The following is a 23,318-nucleotide window of genomic DNA, read 5'->3' on the forward strand; positions in this document are numbered from 1 at the left end:
AGCCCCACCCGGCAGGCAAAGGCATAAGCTTCAGCGCTCAAAGCCATAAACCAGCGTCATCCTTCAACTGACACAGCATTGCTGAGTCAGGCGGATGCCCCAGCTTGGGCGGTGTTGGCATTTGGGGAAGATTTCCTGAGGCTGGGCTTGTGGGGAACGTCTGCTGAGCACAAAAGATGTAACCTCAGGCTGGGCTCTCTGGTGGGTGTCAGGAAAATGAGACTCCATCTCAGCCATGGGACCATGGAAGCCCCTGAAGAGTTTGGAGGAGGAAAGGGCCTAGCAAAGCAGTGCTTTCCAAGGATGAAGATGGTGCCAGCGTGTGGGATGCACCGTATGGGGAAAAACTGCAGGACACATGAAATCCCAACCCTCACCCCCCGCCTCCCTGCTTCCCTACTGCCAGGTTTGTTCACTGGCAGGGGAATAACCATGTGTCCATCCAAAATATACCCTAGGAGAACAGCTCCCAGGCCTTTGCACGCACATGACCATAGGCATGGGCACACATGCAGTAGAGCAGTGTGCCCACAGGTGTGCTCACACAAGTTGCACCATGCATCCACATGCAGGGACTCACACAGCCAAGCTCAGGGGCGCACCCTCCCCCAAGCCCATGGCAGCCCCCCACTTGGGGTGCAAAAATTCTCCCCTCCCAACCACTGAGGGAGTGGCTTGGTGTCAGGGTAAATTTATCATCATTATCCTAATATCATCTCCAGGCTCGGCAGTGGCAGCAGCTAAAGAAAATACCAAGGCTTAACTTGGGGCACGCAGGAGAGAGAGGCAGAAGATAGGAAACATGATTTATGATGGAAATCAATGCAATCATAATACTTTGTGCTTGTAAAATTGGGCTGTGCCTACACAGGCTCCCTTCGGCCCTGTCTGTCATAAGGTGGTGGGGACACTGGGGGCTGGGGCCAGGGCGGGTAGAGGGGCCCAAATAGTACGGTGCTGCTCATTGCCTTTCCCAGCCTTCCTTGATACAGTGAGGGCGCGGTACTGGGGAAGGCATACTCCAAAGAGGAAGGTGGAAGGAAACAAATTAGCTGTTATCACGCTGGGTCTCGGACACCATGCTGGGCATTCTTGCCCACATAGCTTGTTCTGCTGTGAAGGAAGATAATTATACACTGAGTTTTCAAACCCATGAAACTGAAGCACAGAGAGGTTAAGTTACTAAGTTAAGGTCACACCGCTAGCCACAGCAGAGTCATTTCCAAATGATTTCTAAATTTTGCGGTTCCCATGGCATCACATTGCCTGCTACCCAGCAAAGCCTGAGGGGTGCAGGGAGCTGCGCATGCCATGGGGTGTGGGGAACCCCAAGAAGGTGCCACCTTACCCAAAACATCCTCCCCAACCCCCACTGCCTATTCCAGCATCCGGTTCTCTGCCATTCACAACAGCCCTTTGAGTTAAGCCATATCCTGTTCGGTTTATAAAACATGGTTGTGGTAGTGATGGTGTGATGACAGTAAAGGCGGTGATGGTAAGAGGTGAGGACAAGACGGGTGGTGACAAGCAATGGTTCTGCAAACATGTTTGCCCCTAATACTGGTTAGGGGGTTGAGGTTAAATGCAAACATTGTAGGGAATCCTGGAGATTAACCTAGTTCTACTGTACAACTTCTCTAGACGTGAACCAAGAATCCTGTTGACAGGTGGGCTGGGGACCTAGTAGGGGGCAGGGTGATCTTTCTTCTTTGTAGATTCAGTCACAAGCATCTTCTGTCACTTAGTGACAAATTATTTGTGCTAAAGATGGGGGACTAGGGATAGAAGAATGACTCCTGAAGATCCCCTCTATGTGGGGACACTGCCCATCTGTAGGTAAAGCAACAGGAATTGGGGGGCCCTCCTTGCATGAGCATTTCCTCCTTAAGTTCTCTTAGAACAAAGACAGGCTTTAAATCACATAAACCACCAAAGGAAGGAAGGAAGGAGGGGGAAGGAAGGGCAGGAGAGAGGAAGGGAGGAAGGAAGGATGGAGCAGCTTCCTAGTAGTAGCACTTGTTGAATTCAGCAGCAGGGAGGGAAGCCAGACCCTGGCAATGGCCTTGCAGGAGAGCGGGGAATCTGGGGAAATGGAGGCTGGTGGCTGAGGGCACAGGCAGAGGGGAGCCCTAGGGGAAGCTCAGGGCCCCGGATGTCTCCGGAAGGCTACTGGGGGAAGGCGATGCTGACTTGGGCTCTGGAAATGGGGAGAATCCAGAGGAGGGGTGGAGGGCTCCGAGTGTGGGGTGGGTGGGTCTCTCCACCACAGCCTGCTCTCTCCAGCCCCCGGGGCAGGTCCCTCTGCCCTCCGCTCTTGGCCTCGGGGCCGTCGGCGAGGCCTGCGCCCACTGACCCTGCGGAGGAAGTGAAGCGAAGGCGACGCAGAGGGAGCTAGGGAGGAGGCGGGCTCGGGCCGCACAGGCCCGCGAGGGACCGGCGCGAGGGGCAGGGCGCGCGGCCGGGCCGGGGAGAGACGCCCAGGCGGAGAGAAATGGAGCGGGACGCGGCCGGTGCCCGGGGCGCGGGGCCGGGCCGGAGGGTCGGTCGCGGGTCGGGGTGACGGCGCTGGCATTTCGAAGGGCACCTCGGGGGCCAGCGCCTGCCTTGACGAGACCTCGGGAGCTCGAAAGACTTTCCGATCCTAATTAGTGTTTAATGGTCTGGAGAGACGCGGCGGCCGCCGTCCCCGGGCGCGCCACGCCAGCCGGCCTCAGATTCTTAATTAACCTTCGAGGAGCCGATCTGCTGGTCGCGAGGCCGCAGCCACCCTGCCCCGGGCGCGGCTCCCCGGGCACGCCCCGCACACGCCCGCACACGCCCGCACACGCGGGTCCGCCTCCCCTTAAAGCCGCGTCGGGCACGCGCCCGTGTGGCGGGCGGCCGGGCGCTGTGCTGAAACTTCGCGGGAGAGGGGAACGGGAGGAGCGAGGAAGGCTGGCATCTGCCCATGAAGAAGAACATTCTGGCAGGGACGCGAGCCAGGCCTCAAGGGGCAGAGGAAAATAATCCCTGTGACAAGCCACAGGAGCGGAATGTCACCAGACCGCGGGGGCCCTTGTCCCCGGGAGTGAGGAGATGGGGGATTTTAGCCTGTGGGCAGGGTGTGCTGCTGAGGGGCTCCAGGGCGCCGAGGGTGTAGGGTGAGGCTGGATGAGGGGACAAACCCGCGGCGCTCTGGCCGCCCAGGCAGAGGGTGGAGATGTTTGGAATAGGGCTGGATGCCAACCTGAGAAATGGGGGAGCGGGCAGAGGTACTGGCGCCCCCAGAAGGGGTGAACCTGACCACTGGGCAGCGGCGGTGGCATTCCTGAAGCCAGGGTTGCCCACGGCAGGGTCAGGGATTGAGCTGGAGGTCACGCGTGCCTGTGGGAGGGCCACAGCAGAGAGCCGAGAGGCATCCCGAATGCGTGTGAGGGAGAGGACGCGTGGCCACGTGGATTTGGGGAGTGCGTCCAAGGACACACGGGTCGAAAAGAAGGGGCTTAGCAAAATCTCTTATGGGAAGAAGTGGCACCTGGGAGACCCCTGTGTTTAGGGCATGGGGACAGCCAGAGGCTACCTTCCCTGAGACAGCAGGAGAGGACAGGGAACTCGAGAGGAACCAGAAGAGGGCACGTAGGAGGGACCTACAAACCGATGCACATGCAACACACATCACCTTACACACACCCTTACACACCAGTCTCTGTACACACACCACACACTCACACACGCTACACACGCTTGCATGCATACACACATTACACACAAGTATACACACAGGCCCACACATACACACTCATATATGCAACACACAAACACACTCCCCCAGTCACCCACCCAAATGCTTGCACACATACTCACATGCACAGCACATGCGCTCACACATAGACCCCTCGCCCTCACTCCAGCACACACACACTCACTATGTTACACACTCTCGTAGGCAGTAGGAACTCATGACCTGGAGATCCTGGCGTGTTCCAGAAGGAGTGCCATGATCGATGCTTATTAATGAAGCTGCCCCGGAGATGGCTAATTGATGGCGGTGTGCGGCTGTTGTCTGGAATTTAACCTGATTCATCATTTAGCCTGTTGGAAGCTGGAAAGCTGTGTTAATTAATGCCAGGAAAACAGACTTGGATGAGCTGGAGGTGCAGCCTCATACTAGAAAACGAGAGCAAGGGGCGGTGGGGTGGGGGTGGGGGAGAGGAAGAGAATGATTAAATCTAAAGCCCAAAGAACAAAACAAATTCTGAAAAGCAAATGTCGGTGCTATTTCTAGGATGACTCAGGCTTGCACTTGGCCGGCACCATCAGGCTGTGGTTGGGGATTAAGAGCAATTTCCGCTGGATTTGCCATTTACTTGGTGTGGGGACTCCCTCCCCCAAGCACAGGACTGAGAGCCAGGGATCCTTTGGCCAGAGAGGGTGGATGGGCGAGGCAGGACCCATCTCCAGGCGGTGAAAGGGATGCAGCCTGGCAACGGGGTCCACCACAGCCCAGGGGAAGGGTCTGGCAGGGGGCTGGGGTGCTCACAGTACGTGACAAAGGGGATGGGGCTCTAAGGATGCACAGACTGAAGAAACCTAAGCCCCAGGGACTTGACAACAGCTGAGGAGCAGCTTCTGGAAGGAGGGTTAGGCTTGTCCCACAGATCTCGGGGACCAGGGCCAATGAGGGGAAATGAGGGGGGCTGGCTGGAGGCACCTACTTTCTGACCCCTGAAGCTGACCAGTGGTGGGAACCCCGCCTCCGTCACAGTAAGTGTGTAAGCAGATACTGAAGCACCCCCATCAGAGCTGTTGAGGCAGAGACATCCATGTTAGACCAGTGGGTGGCCCATACTTGCCCAGTACAGGCCGTGGGGCCAGGAATTCTGGACAAGGAATCTGGTCACACTGCTATGCCAAGGGCACAGCTGGGACTCTGAATGTATGGACTTGAACACCCTTCCCGCAAGACTCCTCTGCAGACTGGTCTGTGCCCTCCTGGAGGGAGCAGCCGTGCCATTCCAGTTTGCTATGACAGACCGAGCCTGGCGCACAGAGCTCTGTGTTCACCAGGCTTGGGTGAATGAATGAATGAATGAATGAACTTTGTGACCCATCGCATCAATAGGCTCCACTGCTGGTAGGACAGTTAGGGAGGGCAGAGCTGGGGGCTGGGTGGAGGACAGGCTTTGGAGGGACTCTGGGGGCCATGAAGCCCCTGAGTGCAGGATGAGCCCTGCCTCTCGGCAGTCCTAGCTGTTCCCCAGAGGCTGGCCAGTCTTTCCAGTCTCCTTTAATTCACGAAATTAAAAGGAGAGCCTACAGATGGGGTGATGGGAAGGAAAAATAATCTAGGATCAGGTATTCCCTCAAAAATGTGGCAATACCTACTAAGAGGAGGAGGGGAAAGAGGAGGGAGTAGGAGAAAGGGAAGGAGGAGGGGGAGGGGAAGAGGGGGGAGAGAAGAGGAGGGAGAGGAAGGAAAAAAAGGGAGAAGGAGGGGTAAGACAGCTCTCATTTGTTGAGCACTCGCTAGGTGCCAGGCCCTGTGCTAAGAGCTTCACTTGAATTATCACTTTTCGTCCTCTCCACACCCGCTGAAGGGAGTGTAATTACGCTCATTTTCCTTTGCCTTTAAGAGGCTACATAACTGCCCCATATTATTCGAGCAAGAATATGGCAGAGCTAGGACTGAAACCCAGGCCTCCTGTTAAATTCAAGGCTGCTTTCATCTGAAATTATCCACTGTTGTTTTTTAAAAATTGCACACCCCCCACCCTGAAGAGGGCTGGCGACCCAGCCTGGCCGTGCGGGCTAATTACGCTCGGTTTCCATGGCAGCAGATCTTAATTAAGACCACAAGGATCATCCCATCCTTTGCCAGTGCGGCCCTGGTGTGTGGGTGGGAATGGGCAGGATGGACCTGGGGCTTGGAGACAAAGAGACAAGGCTGCCTTTGTCAAAGAGGGTGGCCCCCGGGGCTCCTCAGCGGCCTGGGAACCCTGACTGGGTAGTAAGGGGCACATGGGCCCAACAGCCCCAGGCTCACAGGCTCCTCCCGTCCAGCCCGGCTGCTGCCCCGTTCCCACTCCACACCTGCTTTAATCTAGTTTCTCTCCATGTCCCTGCCACAGCCCCATGGAACACCTCCCCACTGGGGTGGCCCCCTGCCCCAACCCTACTGCAGCGGCAGGAGGCGGAGGGGAACCGACCACAAAGCAGGCTGGGAGAGAGCAGGCTGGTCCTCTAAAGGAACTTCGGACTGGATCCCAGCCCACCCCTCCTTTGTTTGGGCCAACCCAGCCCCCACTTGCAGGGAGGGGAAAGCGTTCCGTAAACATGGATTCCTGAGAGAAAGGAGAAGGTGGAGGCTTGGAGAAGGATAGGGAAAAGGGAAGAAAGCAAAGAGGAGGAGGAGCGGGCAGCCCCAGGCAGTCCCACCAATAGGCTCTGTCAGGGCCAGCGTCTCGGCTGCTGGCTGGACACTGCAGAGCCGGGAGCAGCCTGTTGCATAGCAACTGCCGGGCCTGACTGTCAGGGGCTGGACCAAGGAGGAGGCATGGGAGGCAAAGGGGGCCAGGACTGAGGGCTGTGCACCTGCCCCGCCTCCCCCACCGCGCACGCACACACAAAGCTCCCCTGCCTGCACAGAGCAGCCTGGGGCCCCGCGGTCCAAAAGCATCCTCTGCAGCGCCAGCCATTAAGGGTGTTAGGTTTTGGCCACCTTCTCCTCCCCCCCCCTCCCCCCGCCCCCGGTCCTTTTGCAAGCGGAAGGCGGACAAGGCCAAGTGCCGGCTAGGCCAGGCTTCAATAGAAAACCAGGAATTCAAGTCAATCTGGGGGAATTTTACTTCAATTCGTTGAGTACCTCTGATGCACAAACTCTGGACTTGCATCTTCCCACACACAGAGAGGCAATCAGGTCCCAGGACAATGCTGGCAGTTCTTGTTTATATGTCACCCAGGCATTTCTCAAGTCACCTCTGACCCAGCCCCTCCCCTCCTGCCCCTCCCAGCTCTGATTTCCTGTGTGCACGGCTGCTTGGTAACTGTTTCTGGACATGGCTCTAGTGGCTTGTCGTCCCTGTGCAAATCTGCCGGTGCACTCACCGCCCTCTGCACACAGACCCTCTGTCTGACCTGCCCATCCCATCACTCCCCTGCAGCTTTGCCCACGCTCTAACACCGCAGGTCTTTGGCAGTTATCCTGGCCCTGGAATACTCGAGGCAGCCCCCATCCATATCCTACCTACCCCCTCAGCTTGCTCACCTGTCCTGTTGGGTGTCCTGATACTGAAGGCAATAACCCGTGCTGTGCGGTCAGCTCAAAGCCGGAACATGGGGAAGATTCAATCCGCATGGCCATTAGAGTTCACGCGGGCTGCCAATCTCCCACACATCTTGGGCCTCTGCGCTGCCTTTTTCCAGGTCTGAGCGCTCTCTCGCCCTAACTCTGAGCCAGCCTGTCCATGCCTGGGATGGGATGGGGCAGGGGGTGGGGGAGGGTGGGCAGGTCACCGCAGTGTCATTCAAATAGTTATGCCCCTATGCTGCTTCTCGGTGCTGTTCTGGTCATCCCCTTGAGGGCCAGAGTGTCACATCACTAAGTGACAAGTGTAACTGGGTGAACTCAATCATGGAAGACTTGCTGGAGGAGGAGGCAAAGGCTTAGGACTCTACTTTTTAGGAAAATCTGAGTAAAGCGGGGGATGAAGCTGAAGTGGGGGAAGGGTAGGGACCTGCAGCCAGCATGGGAAGCTGTGGGTGGTCCCAGAGTGACCTCAAGTACTTTACCCAAAGGACAGGTCCTGTGCCTTGGCAGGGCAACCGATCCCAGCCAGGGGCACCTTTGAGCTGGAAGGTCTGAGTGAGGAGAGGGGTGAAGAGCTGACAGGCTCTGCCTGCTGGTTTGTGTCCTGACCCAACAAGCATCAGATGGCTTCCTCGGAGCAGGGAGTGGGAGCAAAAACTCGATTTATTAAAAAATCTTATCTGGAGGGTTTGCATTTCAATGGCCTGTGGATTTGCATATTTTAACAATAACCTCCTGTTCTTCTGTCTGGTCAGAGCTCACTGGCTGTCTCTCTAAGTGATGAGCGCTGCTTCAATAAACCCTTCATAATCTGAAGGTACAACAACCCCACTTTGCTGAACGAGGGAGGATTAAAGGGCCTTTCTCTTTTGGCCGGAAGCAAGGCTGTTCCGCGCATGACCCACTTCTGGCCTCTGGGCTCTCCTGTCTCAGGGCCGAGGCTGAAACGAAGGGATGGGGGTGGGGGGCGCACAATAGAAGATTCAGGATCCATCAGATCAGTGACTATTTGCCAAGGAGCTCCTGGGCACCAGGTACCATGCTGGGTTCTGAGTTGCAGTAGGAACAAAAGAGGTGCCGCCTTCCTTCCCTCGTGGTGAGGAGCCCAGTACCAGCGTTAAACAAACAAATCCACAAATAGCCATCATGGTCCCAAATTGTGACAAGGCGACAAAGGAAAGACTGGGGAGCTGGCAGGGGGCCCCTAATCTGGATTGTAAAGCCAAGCAGGGAAGCTGAAGCCTGAGGGAGGCGCAGAGGTAGCCAGGCAGAGAAGGAGCAAGAGTTGGCTGTCCCTGGAAGAGCCTTGCGGGTCGGGTCGCACTCTCACCTGAGAGGTGAGGACTGGCCAGGGCGGGCCTCAGAGTCTGGAGCCTGACTGAGGTTGGAGTCTGGCAAAAGCAGGCGTCACTTTGCGATAACCACTGGGGGTGTGCGTGAGTCAGAACCTTATGCTGATGAGAGACAGGATTCCTTGAAATTTCTAACCTCTGTCTATGGAATGAACTATATGTGATTTATTAAGGAGGTCATTAAACCGTTAATACATTTGCAACAAGCTATAAATAAGGCTCACTGCTGTTATTCCATGATCCCTTTTTGCAGGGGGTTGCCGTGGCCCTGGGGCAGGGGATTGGTTTCTGTGCAGTGGTTACTGAGATCTGACAGCGGGCAGCCCTGAGAATGCATCGGGGCCCAAGATTCAGACCCAGCAGGGGCTTTAAACAAATCATTTCACCGTTAATAAATGTGCTAATTACCATTACTAAGTGCTACGGAGGCAAAGTCCTGGCAGAGGGCAGGGTGCTGGAGGGTGGCCCACCTCTGATCTCCAGGATCTCCTCCAGGAGTTCTCTCCTCTGTCCCCATTGGAGAGGCTGCTTCCTCATTGCCCACCGTTTATATCAATTCGCTGCAAATTCTCATTCTGTCCTCCCCAAGTTGCCCCAAGTTCATCTTTAAAAGATAAAGCTTTGAGTACCGGGCTTTCTGTGGCTGGAGGAAGTACACAGACCTGGGCAAGCTGGAATCCACTGATAATCCATAGATGGCCTAACGGCTGGTCTCGGTGGATGCAGATAAACCTCCAGGAGATGGGGACCTGTAATGGCACCTCCCTGCCAGCTTCCTGGCCATGCGATCCATGCACCTGCACAGAACCCCCTACTCTGAAAGGAGCCCTTCTTGGGAGTTAATGCTCTGCAGTTGCCATCTTGACGTTCTTAGTAATTTTATAATTGAACTTGGGTTGGTAAGTGAAGTTCAGTGGGACAATGGAGCATGTACCATGGGCTCGGAGCCTCCAGGTGTCTCCCTACCTCCCCAGGAAAGGTTCCCAGCTGCTTGCGCCCCTCCCCACCCTCCCTGCCCCACCCCTCATGCACTGCAGCCTTCTGCTCCAGCAATGACCTGGCGGGGTAGAGGATCAGGACTGGGTTGAGGTCATGTTTCAGTGGGTGTGAGCCTCCTGCCCACCCCTGGTCCAGGTACCCAGCACAGGTCCTGGTGCAGAGTTTACGATACCCTTGAGGGTCCCCCATCCACTGTGGGTTGGGATATTGGACCTATGGGAAGGGATGATGCCTGGCTTGACTTCCCCAGGGCCCACCGTCAGTGGGCACAACATGCCAGTCCTGTGGGCAGTGGGAGGGGGTTCCACAGTGCTCAGGCCTGAGCACACTTCCCATTTTGCAGGGTTGGGCTCCAGGTCATCGTGAGGGGGTCCTATGCCCAAGGCAATACTCCCTTGGGGTCTGCTGCACACCTGGGGGACCCCTTTCTTCCTCCTTACTTCCAACCTTCACGCAACTGGCTTATTTTTGTCTCTTCCAGTACCCTCCAGGGACCAACCACAAAATACGAATTGTGTAATTTGGTAATGCCACATATGGGTTAAATGCACTGATATTTGCATTTAAAACTGGCGTTGCACACTGTAAAGATAAATGGTGAAAGTCACACTAGTCATTTAACATTTAAATTCTTCTTTACTTAAAACGACATTAAATAGCAAATAAAAAGCACTATGACAAGTCAAAAGATTGTGGAAGAAAGAAAACAGCTTTGTATTCAGTACCTTTAAGTACACTTTTGTCTTGCTTTTTGCATATGGGGCTGCACATCTTCCTTTTGCACTGGGCCCTGCATGCTTGGCCTCTCTTCCCAGAGTAGCGGTGCTGCTGTGTTGGACACAGATGTCCCACCTGGTCCCACTTGCAAGGGCTGCTCTTTCACCATTTTCAGGATCATCCTGTGTGCAGGGGTGGGGGTGGGCAGCACAGAGTCCGAGTTCTCTGGGAGGTCACAGCCTGGGGTTGCTGACAACAGCGGGGATGGATGAGGGGGTAGCAGCCAAGCTCGGCCGTGCGCATGTGGGTGGGTGGGCAAGGGCTGCCTGCTCCTCGGGTGCCTGCGTGGACAGGTGCTCCGTCAATGATGCAAGTGTAGGCAAGGTATGACTCGACTTCGCCACCCGCATCCTTTGCCGCCTGGGGAGATGGGAGCGCTCCCAGGTCCAGAGAGAAGCCAGTGAGGAACCTCAGCTTTGAGGTTTGGACACCCACCCTGGACTTGCCTCCCAGGCCCAGGTCACTCTGCCTGTCCCCATGGGGCACCGACTGCCACCCCAGCTCTCCTACCTCCAGGCGCACTCCGGGCGCAGGACAGGGGTCGCTCCTGCCCTTCCTGAGGCGTCTCTGGGTGCGTCAGAAAGCAGGAACAAAGCGGAGGCTGGCAATGCTGAGAGCCCACTGCGCTGCAGCTGCGCGCAGCGTGCGCCCGCCATGCCCCCACCTAACCCTCAGCCCCCCTCAGCAGCCCCCTTAGCCAGGTGCACCTGGGGGCCACACCCAGGCAGCCCGAAGGCAAAGCCCCAAGTCAGGGCCTGGGATCCATGCTCCTGCGTGAGAAACAAGTCTGTGTGTCTGGCTGTTGTGTGTCTGTCTCTCTTTCTCACACACACACATAGATGCACGAGACAGTGGGTGTGCAGAGTGCAAGGTTGTGTGTAAGCAGGGGGACCAAGGAAATCAGGGGAGCCTTGTTGGAGGAGGTAAGCTCCGAACCTCCACCTATGAGGGAGAGGAGGCTTTGGATGCCCGGGGAGGAGGTGGGGAAGCTTTGCAATGGGGAGGGAGTTGGGCCCTTTATTCTGGGATGGCACTGGGGTCCCCGTCTGGGGCCTCCTGTTGACAGCACACGGCTTGTGTGCTCAGGAAGTTGGGGGGAGGGGGGTGGCGAAGACATCGGTGGGCTGTGAGGCGGCCAGGTGAGAGCTCTCGGTCCTGTGAGGTTGTGGAGAGATGCTCAGGCAGGAAAGTGACTCGCACGCAGGGATGCCGGAACCCAATGGGTTAATCAGGGCTTCTTCTTAGAACAGACCCAGAGACCCATGGGAGAGGGGCAGAGAGGAGGCAGGGGAAGCAGGGGTGTGAGAGGGAAGGAGAAGTCAGGAAAAATCCAGATCGATCTGTCAGTCAGTCTGTCTGCCCACTGTCTACAGGACTCTCTTTCCACAGGGAGCCACGCTGGACAGGTGAAGCCTTTCGACCAGCTCAATCATCATATTTATTCTAATTGTATCGTAATCGTCCCCAAGGAGCCTGGTTCAAATGAGCTTGACATTATTAAAATTTTAATGCCCAGTTTTCATAGCTGAATGAATATTTAAAGGGTATGTCCCAGCTTAAGTTATGATGATGAAGAAATTAATGGAATGTCTTGTTTAATGCATGGATATGTGTTGATGCAAAAAGTGGCAGAGGGATGGGGAGGGGGAGGGGAGGCAGAGCCAGGCAGAAGGGGCTGGAGAAGGGGAGGCAGCACGCCGGCCCACGTCTGGGGCACCCAGAGGCAGAGACAGCACTGCCTGCTGGGCCGGGACCACTTGCTCCCACTGACAGCAGAAGCACAGTCCCTAAGACTTAGTGATTTCCCGGGAGAACAAAGCCCAGGTCCCTCCAGGGACGCTCAAGGGCGCTGACCCTGGCCTAAGGAAGGCAGCTCTGGCTCACCAAATCCCCGTCAGGGGCCTAGAGTCCCAGGACTGAAAGCTGCAGGGCCCTCCGTGAGGACACTGATGACATCTCAGAAACAGAATCCAGCAGGCAGGCTTTTGCACCCACCCCAGGTTCCCACCAGCCACAAGCCACAGGCCCCCAGAAGGACAATAAACCAGCTGAGAAAAATGGCTGGGCAGAGGGACAAGAGAAAGGGGACAGAAAGGGCATGATGCTCACTCTGGGGCCTGTGCGGCTGAGGGGTCCTAAGGCCACGGCCAGGGTCCGAGGAGCAAAGTTAACAGAAGAAGAGTTGGCAAGTGCCCCTTTCCATCATCCTTCCATCCCTTCTCTCCTCTGACTAGGGTCTCCCTCTCTGTCTCAGACCTTCTCTTGGCCTCTCCCCACCTTCCCCCCTGCCCTGCCTTTACTCTCCTCTTCCTCTCTGGTCATCTCGGGCGCTGCCTGGACCTCCTCTCCCCGGGAAAGGCAGCTTCTTGTCCTTTCCTCCCTCCTCAAGGTAGAGCCAGGGCTGGGCAGGGCTGGACAGGGGCCTGGAGCCAGGAAGAGGGAAGGAGACCTGTCTTCGGGTCCCAGCCCCTGTGCAGAGGCTGCCCCAGCTGAGAAATCTTCCTGACTGAGTCTGACACTTCATTTTTGCTGAGAATTAAGAAAGCACGGGGCCATATTTTATCTCTGCACCCCGCCTGGCACCTCTCTGACAGCCGTGCGAAGGCTGTCTGGACGCTGACCGTTAGCAGATCATAATGGGACATGAAAAATGACTGCAGGAGCCATGAGGCCATGGGAACCAGTTCTGAGTTGCTCCACCCATAAGTTTGGAGCACCCCGTGGGTGCCCAGCCCAGGGTCGTTGAGAGCAGGTGGGAGGCCGGATGAGACCCCAGACCCCTGGAGCACCACCAAGGGCTGGCAGGCTTCCAGAGGGAGGCATGCAGGGTCAAAATTGGCAAGGAGAGGGGCAGAGCAGTCACGGGTGCAGCAGACAGTGAGACCGTGGGCTGGCTGCCTGAGATTGGGGTGCCCACCGGAGTGGAATATTCCATGCACAGGAAGATTTCATTTACCTTCATTTAATTTTCCCATCTGGAAAATGGGCCCCATCTTACCAACCCCCAGGCTCTACCTTGGGCCCTGCCAGTCCCTGGGGTTACCCCAACTGCTCTCAGGCCCCAGTAGAGAAGACTAGGGCCTGCTGGGTGATGACGCCCCTCCTAGCAGTCCCCAGGGATGAGGGGGTCTACCTGGGCCTGCTCTGACCTCTTCTCTGGTCTCACTCCCTCCCTTGTGTCCACGTGGTCCCTCAGCTGTCTCCTGGGACAGAGCACAGCTCTCACGGCTCTACCTGCCCCTGGCTGGGGCCACCTGAATCCTCCAGCCAGTCCCACTCTGCTCTGAGCTGTCCTGCCCCACCTTCAAGCCCAGCTCACCCAACTCTCAGCCTCTTCTCAACATGTGGACAGCGTCAGGAGACCTGGGTTCCACTCCTTTTATTATAATTTTGTTTGCCTTTAAAAAATAATTTTAGTAGAGAAGGTGTAGGTTTACAGAAAAATCATGCAGAAAATACAGAACTTCCATTTTTGAAAATTTGCATTACTATGGTACCGTTGCTCTAATGGATGAGAGAATCTATTTATAATTATAATATTAACTATAGTCCATAGTTTACATGAAGGTTCACTCTGTTGCACAGTCCTAGATTGTTTTTTATTTTGCATTCTAGCAGAATATATGCTGCCTAAGATTTCCCGTTTTTATTGGGAAACAGTCTTGACATCATCTTCTACCCCCTGTGTCACCTCGGGCTAGTTTCTTAACCCCTCTGAAACTCCATTTCCTCAGCTACAGTTAGAGATAGCAACGTGGTCACCTGAATCATAGGGGAGGTTATGCTAAGCTGGCAATGTAAAGTATGCAGTAGCTGTTTGTGCTGTTTAAAGGGCTGTGTCTCTTTGGGGGTGGTGGACTGCCCGAGTCTCCCCCTTGTAAGGCAAGGCCCACTTTGAATGTGCCTCTTATATGGTACCTGATAGAAAGTGGGGAGTTCCCTGCAGGACACTTTCCACTTGGGCACCAGGAAGATTTCATGGACCAGGGGACTCTGTGGACCGGACTGGAAGAATAAATGGAGAAGGAAGCTGGGGAGCGGCAGGGGAGGAGCTTTCAGCCAGAGGAAGGGAAGGAAGGAAGGGCCTTGGGGGAAGCGGGGATACTAGGACGTGGAGAGGGAGCAGTGGAAGACGTCAGGGGTGGGGCAGAGTGGACAGGCTGAAGCTGAAGAGTTTGTATCCTATTTGGTGCCCCAAGGAACCTGGCCCCACGCCCACCCACCCTGCCCAGAATGAATATTTTCTCCCCTTCTTTCCTCCTTGGGCCCCTCCTTCAGAGCAGCTGGAGTCAAAGGAGATCAACTATACGAAGGCAAAACTAGCACTGTATCGTCATTAGCACTGTACCTACCCTTCCCGGCTGAACCCCAGATCCGTCGCTTCTCAGATCTTTGTTTTCTCATTGGCAAGATACAGATAATAATCCCTACGCCGAGAATTATAATAATTACATGAGCAAGAAAGATACAGAAATATGCCCAAGAGAATGCAATGGTCAGAGCTGGGCCCAGGCCAGTCCCTGAGGACCCTGCTGGGATAGGAGAATAATGCAAGGTTTCTGGAAGAGTAGGAGAAGGAGATGTTCCTGGAGGGAGGGCAGCCCAGAAAAGGGGTTGGATACTGAGCCCCAAAATGCCCTGGAAAAGAGATCAGGAGGAGCCTGGCTCCCCCCGAGTCCCTCCCCGGTCCCCATGCCTGTGCAGGCTGCTGGTGCCTACTACTGCCACTCCACCCCAAGAGCTAGAAAGGAAGCAGTCTGGGGGGGAGCCAGGGCCCCTTAATGAAGTCAGGAGCTCTGTCATGTCCCTCTCCCTTCTCCCCGTAATTGGAGTTTTCTGTGACCAGCCAACTTCCTCTGGCTGGGTGTGAAGAAGGGACTTGGTGGCAAACAGTAGCTCTCTGGTCCCCCTCGGGGGACTGGCCTCCCTGGGGTCCTGTCCCCCCACCTGTGCCTCCTTTCCTCTGGGCTCCGTGCCCGGCCTCCTGCCTGTGCCCTTGGTCGCTGTGGCTCTGCCCTTCTCCTGGTCTCCTCTCACCTTGCTGAGTCACGACGCCCACGCTCCCCCCATCCAGCTGCCTTGATGCAGCCAAAACTGCCTCCCAATCCTAGACCGGGACACCCGAGGCAGCCTGGTGACTGGCTGGCCCTGCCGGGGTACCAGACGAGAACTGCAACAAAAAGTCACGTGGTGTGGGATGGAGGCACAGCAGCAGCCCCAGAGGCCGCGAGGCCCGGGTTCCCGCGCTAATCCCGCCACGGCGTGGCTTTGGCAAGGGCATGAACTTCTCTGCCTCAGCTTCTCCATCTATAAAATGGGGGTTTTAGTAACAGGGCTGCCTGCCTCTTAGGGGTGGATTTGTGAGAGAAGCTCAAATGAGATAAGGGACGAGGGATGTACATGATCTGCAAAGTCACCTTTGAAAAAGTCTGATTCCGTTTGCGCGATTCCTATCAGTTTTATTGTTTGAAATATCTTGGGAGCTTGGGGCTGGAGCGTCCATCCTGGGGCCTGCCAGCAGCAGGGAGGACTGAACAGGCAGCCAAGCCGGGATACCTGGAGTCCAGAGACCCCTAGTGGCTGGACGAGGCATTGACACAGATCCCCGGGAGAGGCGGGCGCGGCGGGTGGGAGAGAAACCCAGCGTGCGCGCCTCCGGGCCCCTGCAGCCGAGAAGCTGAGTGCCCGCGCGGCCTCGGCCAGCCCACGTCTGCCAGAGGGCCTAGGGTGGGGTGGGGCTCTCATTTAAGCACAGTTGCCTGAGTGATTCTCCTGGGCCGTGGAGGGTCCAGGGGATGTATTTATGTCAATCCAGAATCTGATATGGCAGGCTAGCAGGATCTGCTCCACTGGGGAGCAGGGGACACTGCAGGTTCTCCAGTCCAGAGAAACTGTTCCTGAAACCATGGGATCTGGGGATTGCCCAGGAGAGGGGAGATGGGTGGAACTTCCGTGAAGCTGTGGTGTTTGCACCTGGGCGTATGTCTAGGGTGTGGCCTGCCGGGGTGGGGTTGGGGGCGCATATGTGCCTGTGCACCCATGGGTGTGGGGGCCTGCTCCCCCAGGCCGGCCCTAACGCTGCCCCCTGTGCTCTGTTGCAGATGAACCGGCCGATCCAAGTGAAGCCAGCGGACAGCGAGAGCCGAGGAGGTAGTAGCTGCCTGCGCCAGCCCCCTTCACGTGAGGGCCCAATTGTCTCTGCCCCTCCCTTCTCCCCACCCTTCTTTCCCCCATGCAGTGACTCCCTGCCGCCTCCTCCTGCTCCCGGGGGACCTCAGGGGGTAGGGGGCTGTGGGAGCAGGGCTTGGCGCTCTGGGTGACTGGTGTGGGGAAAGAGTGAAGGGAGACGGTGAGATGGGGGCCTGCGGGATGGTGGGTTTGTGCCTTTCTGTGAGTGAATGCGCAGGGAGCCAGGGGCCCTCTTCTGCCACCCTTAGGAAGCCCAAAAGGGGGCCCCCCACCTCTGCATCACCAGGGAACACCCCACTGTGATGGGACTTGAGCAGTTGAGTGGGTGTCAGGCCAGGAGGTAGGTAACAGGTTTCCTGGGGTGGGGATGGGGGATTCAGGCCCAAGCTGGCAAGTCTGAGAAGAGCTGTTCACCGGGTGCGGGGCCTGGCCTCGGAGCTAAAGACCCAGGCACTAGATCCCCGGAAGGGGACAGAGCAGGAGGGCACACCCTCATCCCACACATGCCGGTCCCCGAAGTTGGAAGTCACCCACCCCTGGCATGAGGTGGCTGAGCCCCCCATGATGGACCACCTGCTTAGGGAGCTGCTCGCCCTGGTGGGCGTGGGGGCAACAGGCAGAGGGGCAGCTCTGTCCCTGGGGGCACCCTCCCACAGCAGCGTCTTCGTAGCTTCACTGCTCGCCCCAGCTCCAGGGGTAACCCAGGCCCACCTGGGGCAAAGCCCCACCCTGGGGTTCCTCTAGTTAGGATCCAGACAAGCTGTGATTTTCAAAGACTAAAGGCATTTTGGTGATGGATAGTGGTGATGGTAGCACAGAATCGTAAATGGAACTGTACACTTAAAAAGTGGGTAAAATGGCAAATTTTGTTATATACATATATCAACTAAAAAAATAAATTAAAAAAGAAAATTAAGGGAGAAGAAAAGGCAAAGAAAATACCTCCAGCAGAAAAAGTCACGCTTCTACCAGCAAGGAGCTGACCCCGAAGTCAACACTCGGGACACAGAGCCTGTCCCCCCACCTGGGGCAGGAAGGATGGGGAAGGAGCTGCAGGCCCCTGGCTGGATTCCCTTCCTGGCTGGCCTCCAAAGAACAGGGGTGGGCGGTGCTGTCCTTCCTGCCAGGGTCTGACTCTGCAGACCCCTGTTCCCCTGCCAGCCCCACAGAGCCTCACCCCACTGGGCCTGTCCTGCCCAGCCCTGAACTGTGCCCTCGGGTTCTGACCTGGGCAGGCTGCCAAACTGAGGCTCTGACTTAGCCAAGGACCTCCCAGGGGAAGCTCTGTCCTCTCCACCAGGGAGGCATACACACCCACACACCCCCACACAGACTCAAGCAGGCAGTGAGCAGAGCAGTCAGAGCTAAGGAAGGCAGAGGGGAAGGAGGGTTCCTTGTCTGCAGCCCCCTCCCCACAATAGAAGAGACTTTGGCCACTTCTGCCTCAGAGAGAAGTCTCCACCAGAAACAAGAACTGCCCAAAAGAGAGTTTGGAGAAGTCCAGGAGAATGCTCCCTCGTGGCCACTGAGAAGGGGATGGCAAGTCACAGCACAGACTTGGCAGTGCTCCTGTAGCCTCCCCTGCCCGGCAGCAGGCTGGCGCAGCTGGCAATCGCAGCTGTTCTCTGCCTCCCAGGGCTCTTGGCTTCTTCTTAAGCACCCCCAACCCCAGGCTGAGGTCAGGGTGCCCATGCCCACCACCAGTCCCAGGCTTGGGATTCTTGGACCCACTCTCCATGCCTGGGCCTAGACAGGTCACTTTCCATCAGCTCAACCAGGCACTGAGGAATTTCCCTCTCCCTCACCATCCCATCCAAAAAAATTTTATAGGCAAAAAGTAATAAGCAACTTACAAGTTTGGGGAATCCAGATCCCTGTCCTATAGGGAACAATAGTATAGCCATAGATGGCCTGCTAATCCCTGGGACCTTGCACCCTTCCAGAACATTCTTTTGTCCCCTACCCCCCACCCCTCCAGCTTGGGCCACTGCTCTCTGGATCAGGACCCAAGCACAGGGCCTCAGACCCCATCCAGCAGGGCCTGGGCTGGCATCTCAGTATCCCCTGAAGGAGTACCATGCCTGGGGCACAGATGCACTCCCTCAGGCCCACCGAGAATCCCTGCTCCCCCTCCTGAGGCCCTGCCAGCTGAGGGGCACAGCTGACTCAAGAGGGAAGGGTTCTGAGTGGACAGACCTGCCCAGTGCTTGCTGCCTGCTGCTGCCCCTCACCAGTGAAAGAGTTGCTTCAGTTTTCTGTGAACCCAGAAGCTCCTCAAACACCCATGCCTGGCACCTATGTCCTCACACGGCCTCCTGCACAGCTCTTTCCCACAGGGTCGAGAGCCGAGAGGAGGCTGCCTGTGGCAGAGCCAGTGTGGCCTGGGCTCCGGGTAACCCACCTAAGTAGTGACTCACCTGTAACACGCTGATGCCAGCCAGCCTTCCCCAGGGAAGCAGAGCCAACAGGAGCATGTGCGTGTGTGTGTATATATATATACATAAAGACTTATTTTAAAGAATTGGCTCATATGGTTGTGGGGGCTGGCAAGTCTGAATTTGTAGGACAGACTGCAGGCTGGAAATCCCGGTGAGAGTGATGTTGAATGAAATTTTGAGTCTGAATTCCTCAGGCTGGCAACTCAGGAAGGAGCAGAGGGTGTAGGCTTGAGACAGAATTCCTTCCAAGACCTGGCAACCTGAGGCTTTCACTGTTCAGACCTGCGACTGATTGGAATAGACACTCCCCACCCCATGCCCCCATGTTATGGACAGTGGCCTCCGTTACTTACTATTTACTGACTGTAGGTGCTAATCCCATCTGCAGAACTTCCACCGCCGCAACTGGGCTGGTTGGACTGAACCATAACCTAGTCAGGCTGATGTGCAATGTTAACTATATGCCCTGCTCTCACAGCCCTCCAGGTACAGAGAAGATCCCCTGTCCTGGATTTTCTTCCAGAAAATGCATGTGCAGACAGGTGGCTGGGGCAGTAGGTATCACAAGCCACCTCAGAAAGAGATCCCAGGGCTCCAGGGGCTCCAGGAGATCCCATACCTGGAGAAGAAGTGAGGTAGGGAGTGGGGGACATGAACAAGGTCCCATCCAGGGAGGTCTTGGAGGAGAAGAAGAGAGATGGCCTATGGGGTACGTGGGCAGATCGAAGTCGCTGGAGTGGCGTGTCAGAAATCTCCTTGGCCCGGCAAGGCTTTGCCGAGCTCTAACTCAAACCCCCTTCTCCCTTAGCTTGCCTCAGAGGTGATAGTTCTCTGAATCCAAGTTGCTAACCTCATCTCCTTTCTCCCATACATCTCCTGCCGCTGACACTTGCCCCAAACCAGATTAATCAGCTCTTTTATCCTTCCTACAGTAGAAAGGGGAGAAAAAGAGCCAAACCTAAACATCTATCTATTAATTGCATATTCAATATTAAACAGTGAGATGATACTGAGTCAGCACTATCACTAAGCTATTAAAAAAAAGTCAGTTTAAAATAATTTAATATCCATTAAATACTTCTTCTGGGGAGAAGGGAGTAGGGGGGAAGATGGGAGTGGGATAGAGGAGGGGGACCTGATGGAAAAGGGGAAGGAAAGGAAGAAGTGAAGTGGCGAAGTGAGGGGGAGCAGAAAGAGGGGGGAGAAAGGAAGCCTTGAAGGCGCTGGGCTCTGGGGAAGCTGGGAGGGAGCTGGCAAGACTTGGGGGGCACAGCCGGGAGGAGACAGGGAGTGGGGTGGGAGAAGGATGTGTCCCAGAGAGAGAGGCTGGATCTGCTCCCTCCCAGGCTCGACCCTGAGCCCCTCTGCCCATGCCAGCTCCCCAAACTTTGTCCCCAAACTTTGAGCCCCAAATATCCTTAGGACATGAGGAATGGGGGCTCTGAGCCCCTCAGCTGCCCTCCCGGTGCTCCTGCATGTTCACAGCAGTCCAAAGAGAGATGATTTTATTTTCTGCATAGGACTTAGGGCACATGTAGGGGCTTTAGGCTGGGGAGTTGGGGGTGGATAGGAGGAAAGCTTTCCCCTGCCTCGCTCCCACGGCATCTGTGGCTCGGGCTTCTCGTTCCAAATCTCTTGCTTCTAGAAGTATCCCCTGGTCATGTCAGCCCATGCAGGGAGAAGGGGTGGGCGGGTCAGGACAGGGCTCGATGAAGAGTGGTGTCAGGGGGTCTATGGGTATAAGGACAGATTTTCAGGTGCTCCAGTGTCTGAAGCTCATTGGTACCTGAAACTAGAAGGTCACCATGGACAGGCGCTGTTAGGGAGCTCTGTTCTTTTTAGTCCCATGTGAAGTTAGCTCAAACATTCCCAGCCAAAGAATGAGAGTGGGAATTTAGGAATCAGAAGTGTGCCTTGTGTGAGGAAGAGGAGCTGGTCCCACAAACAGTGGCAGTCCCTAGAAAGAGCACAGGGCAGCAGTTGTTCTAGTCTAGGGTCCTGGTCCAGCTTCACCCCCAGTGAGGTCCAGCCCCGGTGCGTCCCTCTCTGGGCCCCCACCTCCTCACCTGATGGTGGGAGGGCTGTGCTACCCAGGGAAGCTGCTGTTTCCCCAGCACCGACTGCGGGCTGGGGACTTGATACAAGTATATCTAATCTACACCACAGCTTTGCAGAGGAATGTTATTGGGCCCACTTAAAAGTACAAACCAAGGCACAGAGAGGTCATATAACTTGTCTGAGGTCACACAGGTAGCAAGTGGTAGAGCCAGAATTCAACCCCCTGCCTATCAGCCACTAGAACCTGGGCTCTTCCCAGTATTGGAATTCCCAGGATGGTCTCTCAGACTCTTGGTAGCTCTGGAGGCAGTGGGAAGGCACCACAGATAGTCGCCATGCTGTAGGCCCATTCACAAGGTGGGAGAGGGGAGAGGAGCAGGGTCCTAAGTGAGAGAGGCAGAGCCAGCATCAAGTGAAGTTCCCAGGCCTACCCACGAGATATAACAGACCAGAATTGGAGTGGATCAGAGAAGAGAGAACTTATTGTGACCTAGAGCAGTCAGAGGGGGCTTCCTGGGGGAGGTAGAAATTGGACCAAGTAGTGTGGGCTTGGCATGAAACAGTGAAGGCATGAAATATGATATGTTTTTGAACACCATCCAAGTGGGGTGGGCTTGTCCCTCTCACAAGCAGGATTCCCTGATTCTGGTAGGGGCAAGAGACAGATAGATGATGTCCCAACAGTGATGTTTCTGGGCAGAAAGTGGAGACAGCACCCCTTCTCCCACCACCAAGTGCTGGAGTTCAACTGGGCAGGGAAAGAAAACCAGGAGAGAGCGTGCCCCACAGAGCCATCCCTCTGAACATTGGAGCCAGTAAACCCACAGATTGCACTGGAGTGAAGAGTATTTAAACTTAGAGTCACCCCAAAGTAAACAAATCAATTCAAAAACCAGGGGCATGAGGCAGGCTGGGTGACAGAGAGGAGCCAGGGGGTGCCTGCCCATATCCCAGCTGACCATCTCAGGGGCGCACTGCCCCTCCCCTGCCTCTGGCAGCGCCAGTTACACCCTGTCAGTGTTCAACTGAGGTCTGCTCCGCTGTAGGAGCACCCCCCCCCCGCCCCCGCCCCACCTCTGGGCTTCACCCTGGGTGTCTGAATGGACACTCACCTCTGTGCTCCCCTGCAGCCCTGCCACCTTCTCCCTCCTAGGAAGTTCAGATCAGGTGAGTGCTAAGATCGGGAGCCAGGGACAAGCCACCTGCTACCTGCAGCCAGGTTGTCAGGCTCCTTTCAGGGGTCAGGTACCTGAGGAAGAGGCTCTGCCGGCCTTGGCTTAATCAGCAAGCCCGCTGGGGACCCTGAGCTGAAGTAGAGGAGGCAGGGGTGGGAGACAAACTGGGCTGGCGTGGGTGCCACCCCCTCAGAGGGCCCAAGAAGGTCAACGACCAGGCAGGGCTCTCAGAGGGGATGAGTGGCTGAGACCCAGTCAGGTACTGCATCCCCCGAAATACACCCACTTAAACACACACCAGTCTACGTGTGCTGTCTCCCGGACCCCCAGAAAACCCCAGATTCCTATCACGGAAAACCACCGGACCTCCTCCCGGCAAACATCCATAGCTAGATGGGTGGATGAGGGGTCCTCATTCATCTCAGGGGTGCCCCAGAGCACAGATACACACGTTGCACAGAGCTACACACTGTCCCCCACTCTGCCAATGCACCCACAGACAGAAAATAAATGTCCTCGTGGCTGGGGGTGGGGAACAGACCGGAGCCACCAGGTTTCATTTCATCAGTACAAAATGACAAGCAGCAAGGTGGCTGCTGAGGCTGCAACAAGGGGAGAGGTGGAGAGGCTTGGAAACTGGGATGGCTCGGGAAGAGGGGGCCATCCTGGGAAAATGGGGACCCCAAGAGGCTGCCCACTGCTTCTGCTCGTCCTGCCTCTTTGTCTCTCTCAGTTCCTGGTTCCTGTCTCTCTCTCTCCCTCCCCTTCTTTTCTCCCCCACCCCCTCCCTTCTCTCTCTCTCTCTGCTCCCCTGGTTTCCACGGGGAAGCCTCTCCCTCCCCTCCCTCTCTCTGTCTCCGGTCTCTCTCCCCATCCCCACGGTTTCCCTCTGTCTCCCTCCCCCACTCTCCCTACTCCCCCACCCCCGCTGAGCATTCCCTCTGTCTCTTTCTCCCCATTAGCCACTGAAAAGCAAAACAGAGGCTCATTCCAGCAGATCCTCGGGATAACAGGCCAGAGGGTTGGCAGGGTCACTTTCCCCCGG

At 56.1% G+C, this 23,318-nt stretch overlaps 1 protein-coding gene across 2 annotated transcripts in view; it reads left to right on the forward strand.

Moving 5' to 3' along the window:
* CELF4 (CUGBP Elav-like family member 4) overlaps window positions 1-23,318 on the forward strand; it is a 296,225-nt gene that overhangs the window by 209,498 nt on the left and 63,409 nt on the right. For both annotated transcript variants that reach the window (XM_077135586.1, XM_077135587.1), the window contains exon 3: window positions 16,515-16,593. In XM_077135586.1, coding sequence (XP_076991701.1) covers window positions 16,515-16,593 — 79 coding nt within the window. The remainder of the gene's footprint in view (window positions 1-16,514; window positions 16,594-23,318) is intronic.

This window comes from Tamandua tetradactyla, chromosome 18 (genome assembly GCF_023851605.1).
Source record: "Tamandua tetradactyla isolate mTamTet1 chromosome 18, mTamTet1.pri, whole genome shotgun sequence".
NCBI classification, from domain to species: domain Eukaryota; kingdom Metazoa; phylum Chordata; class Mammalia; order Pilosa; family Myrmecophagidae; genus Tamandua; species Tamandua tetradactyla.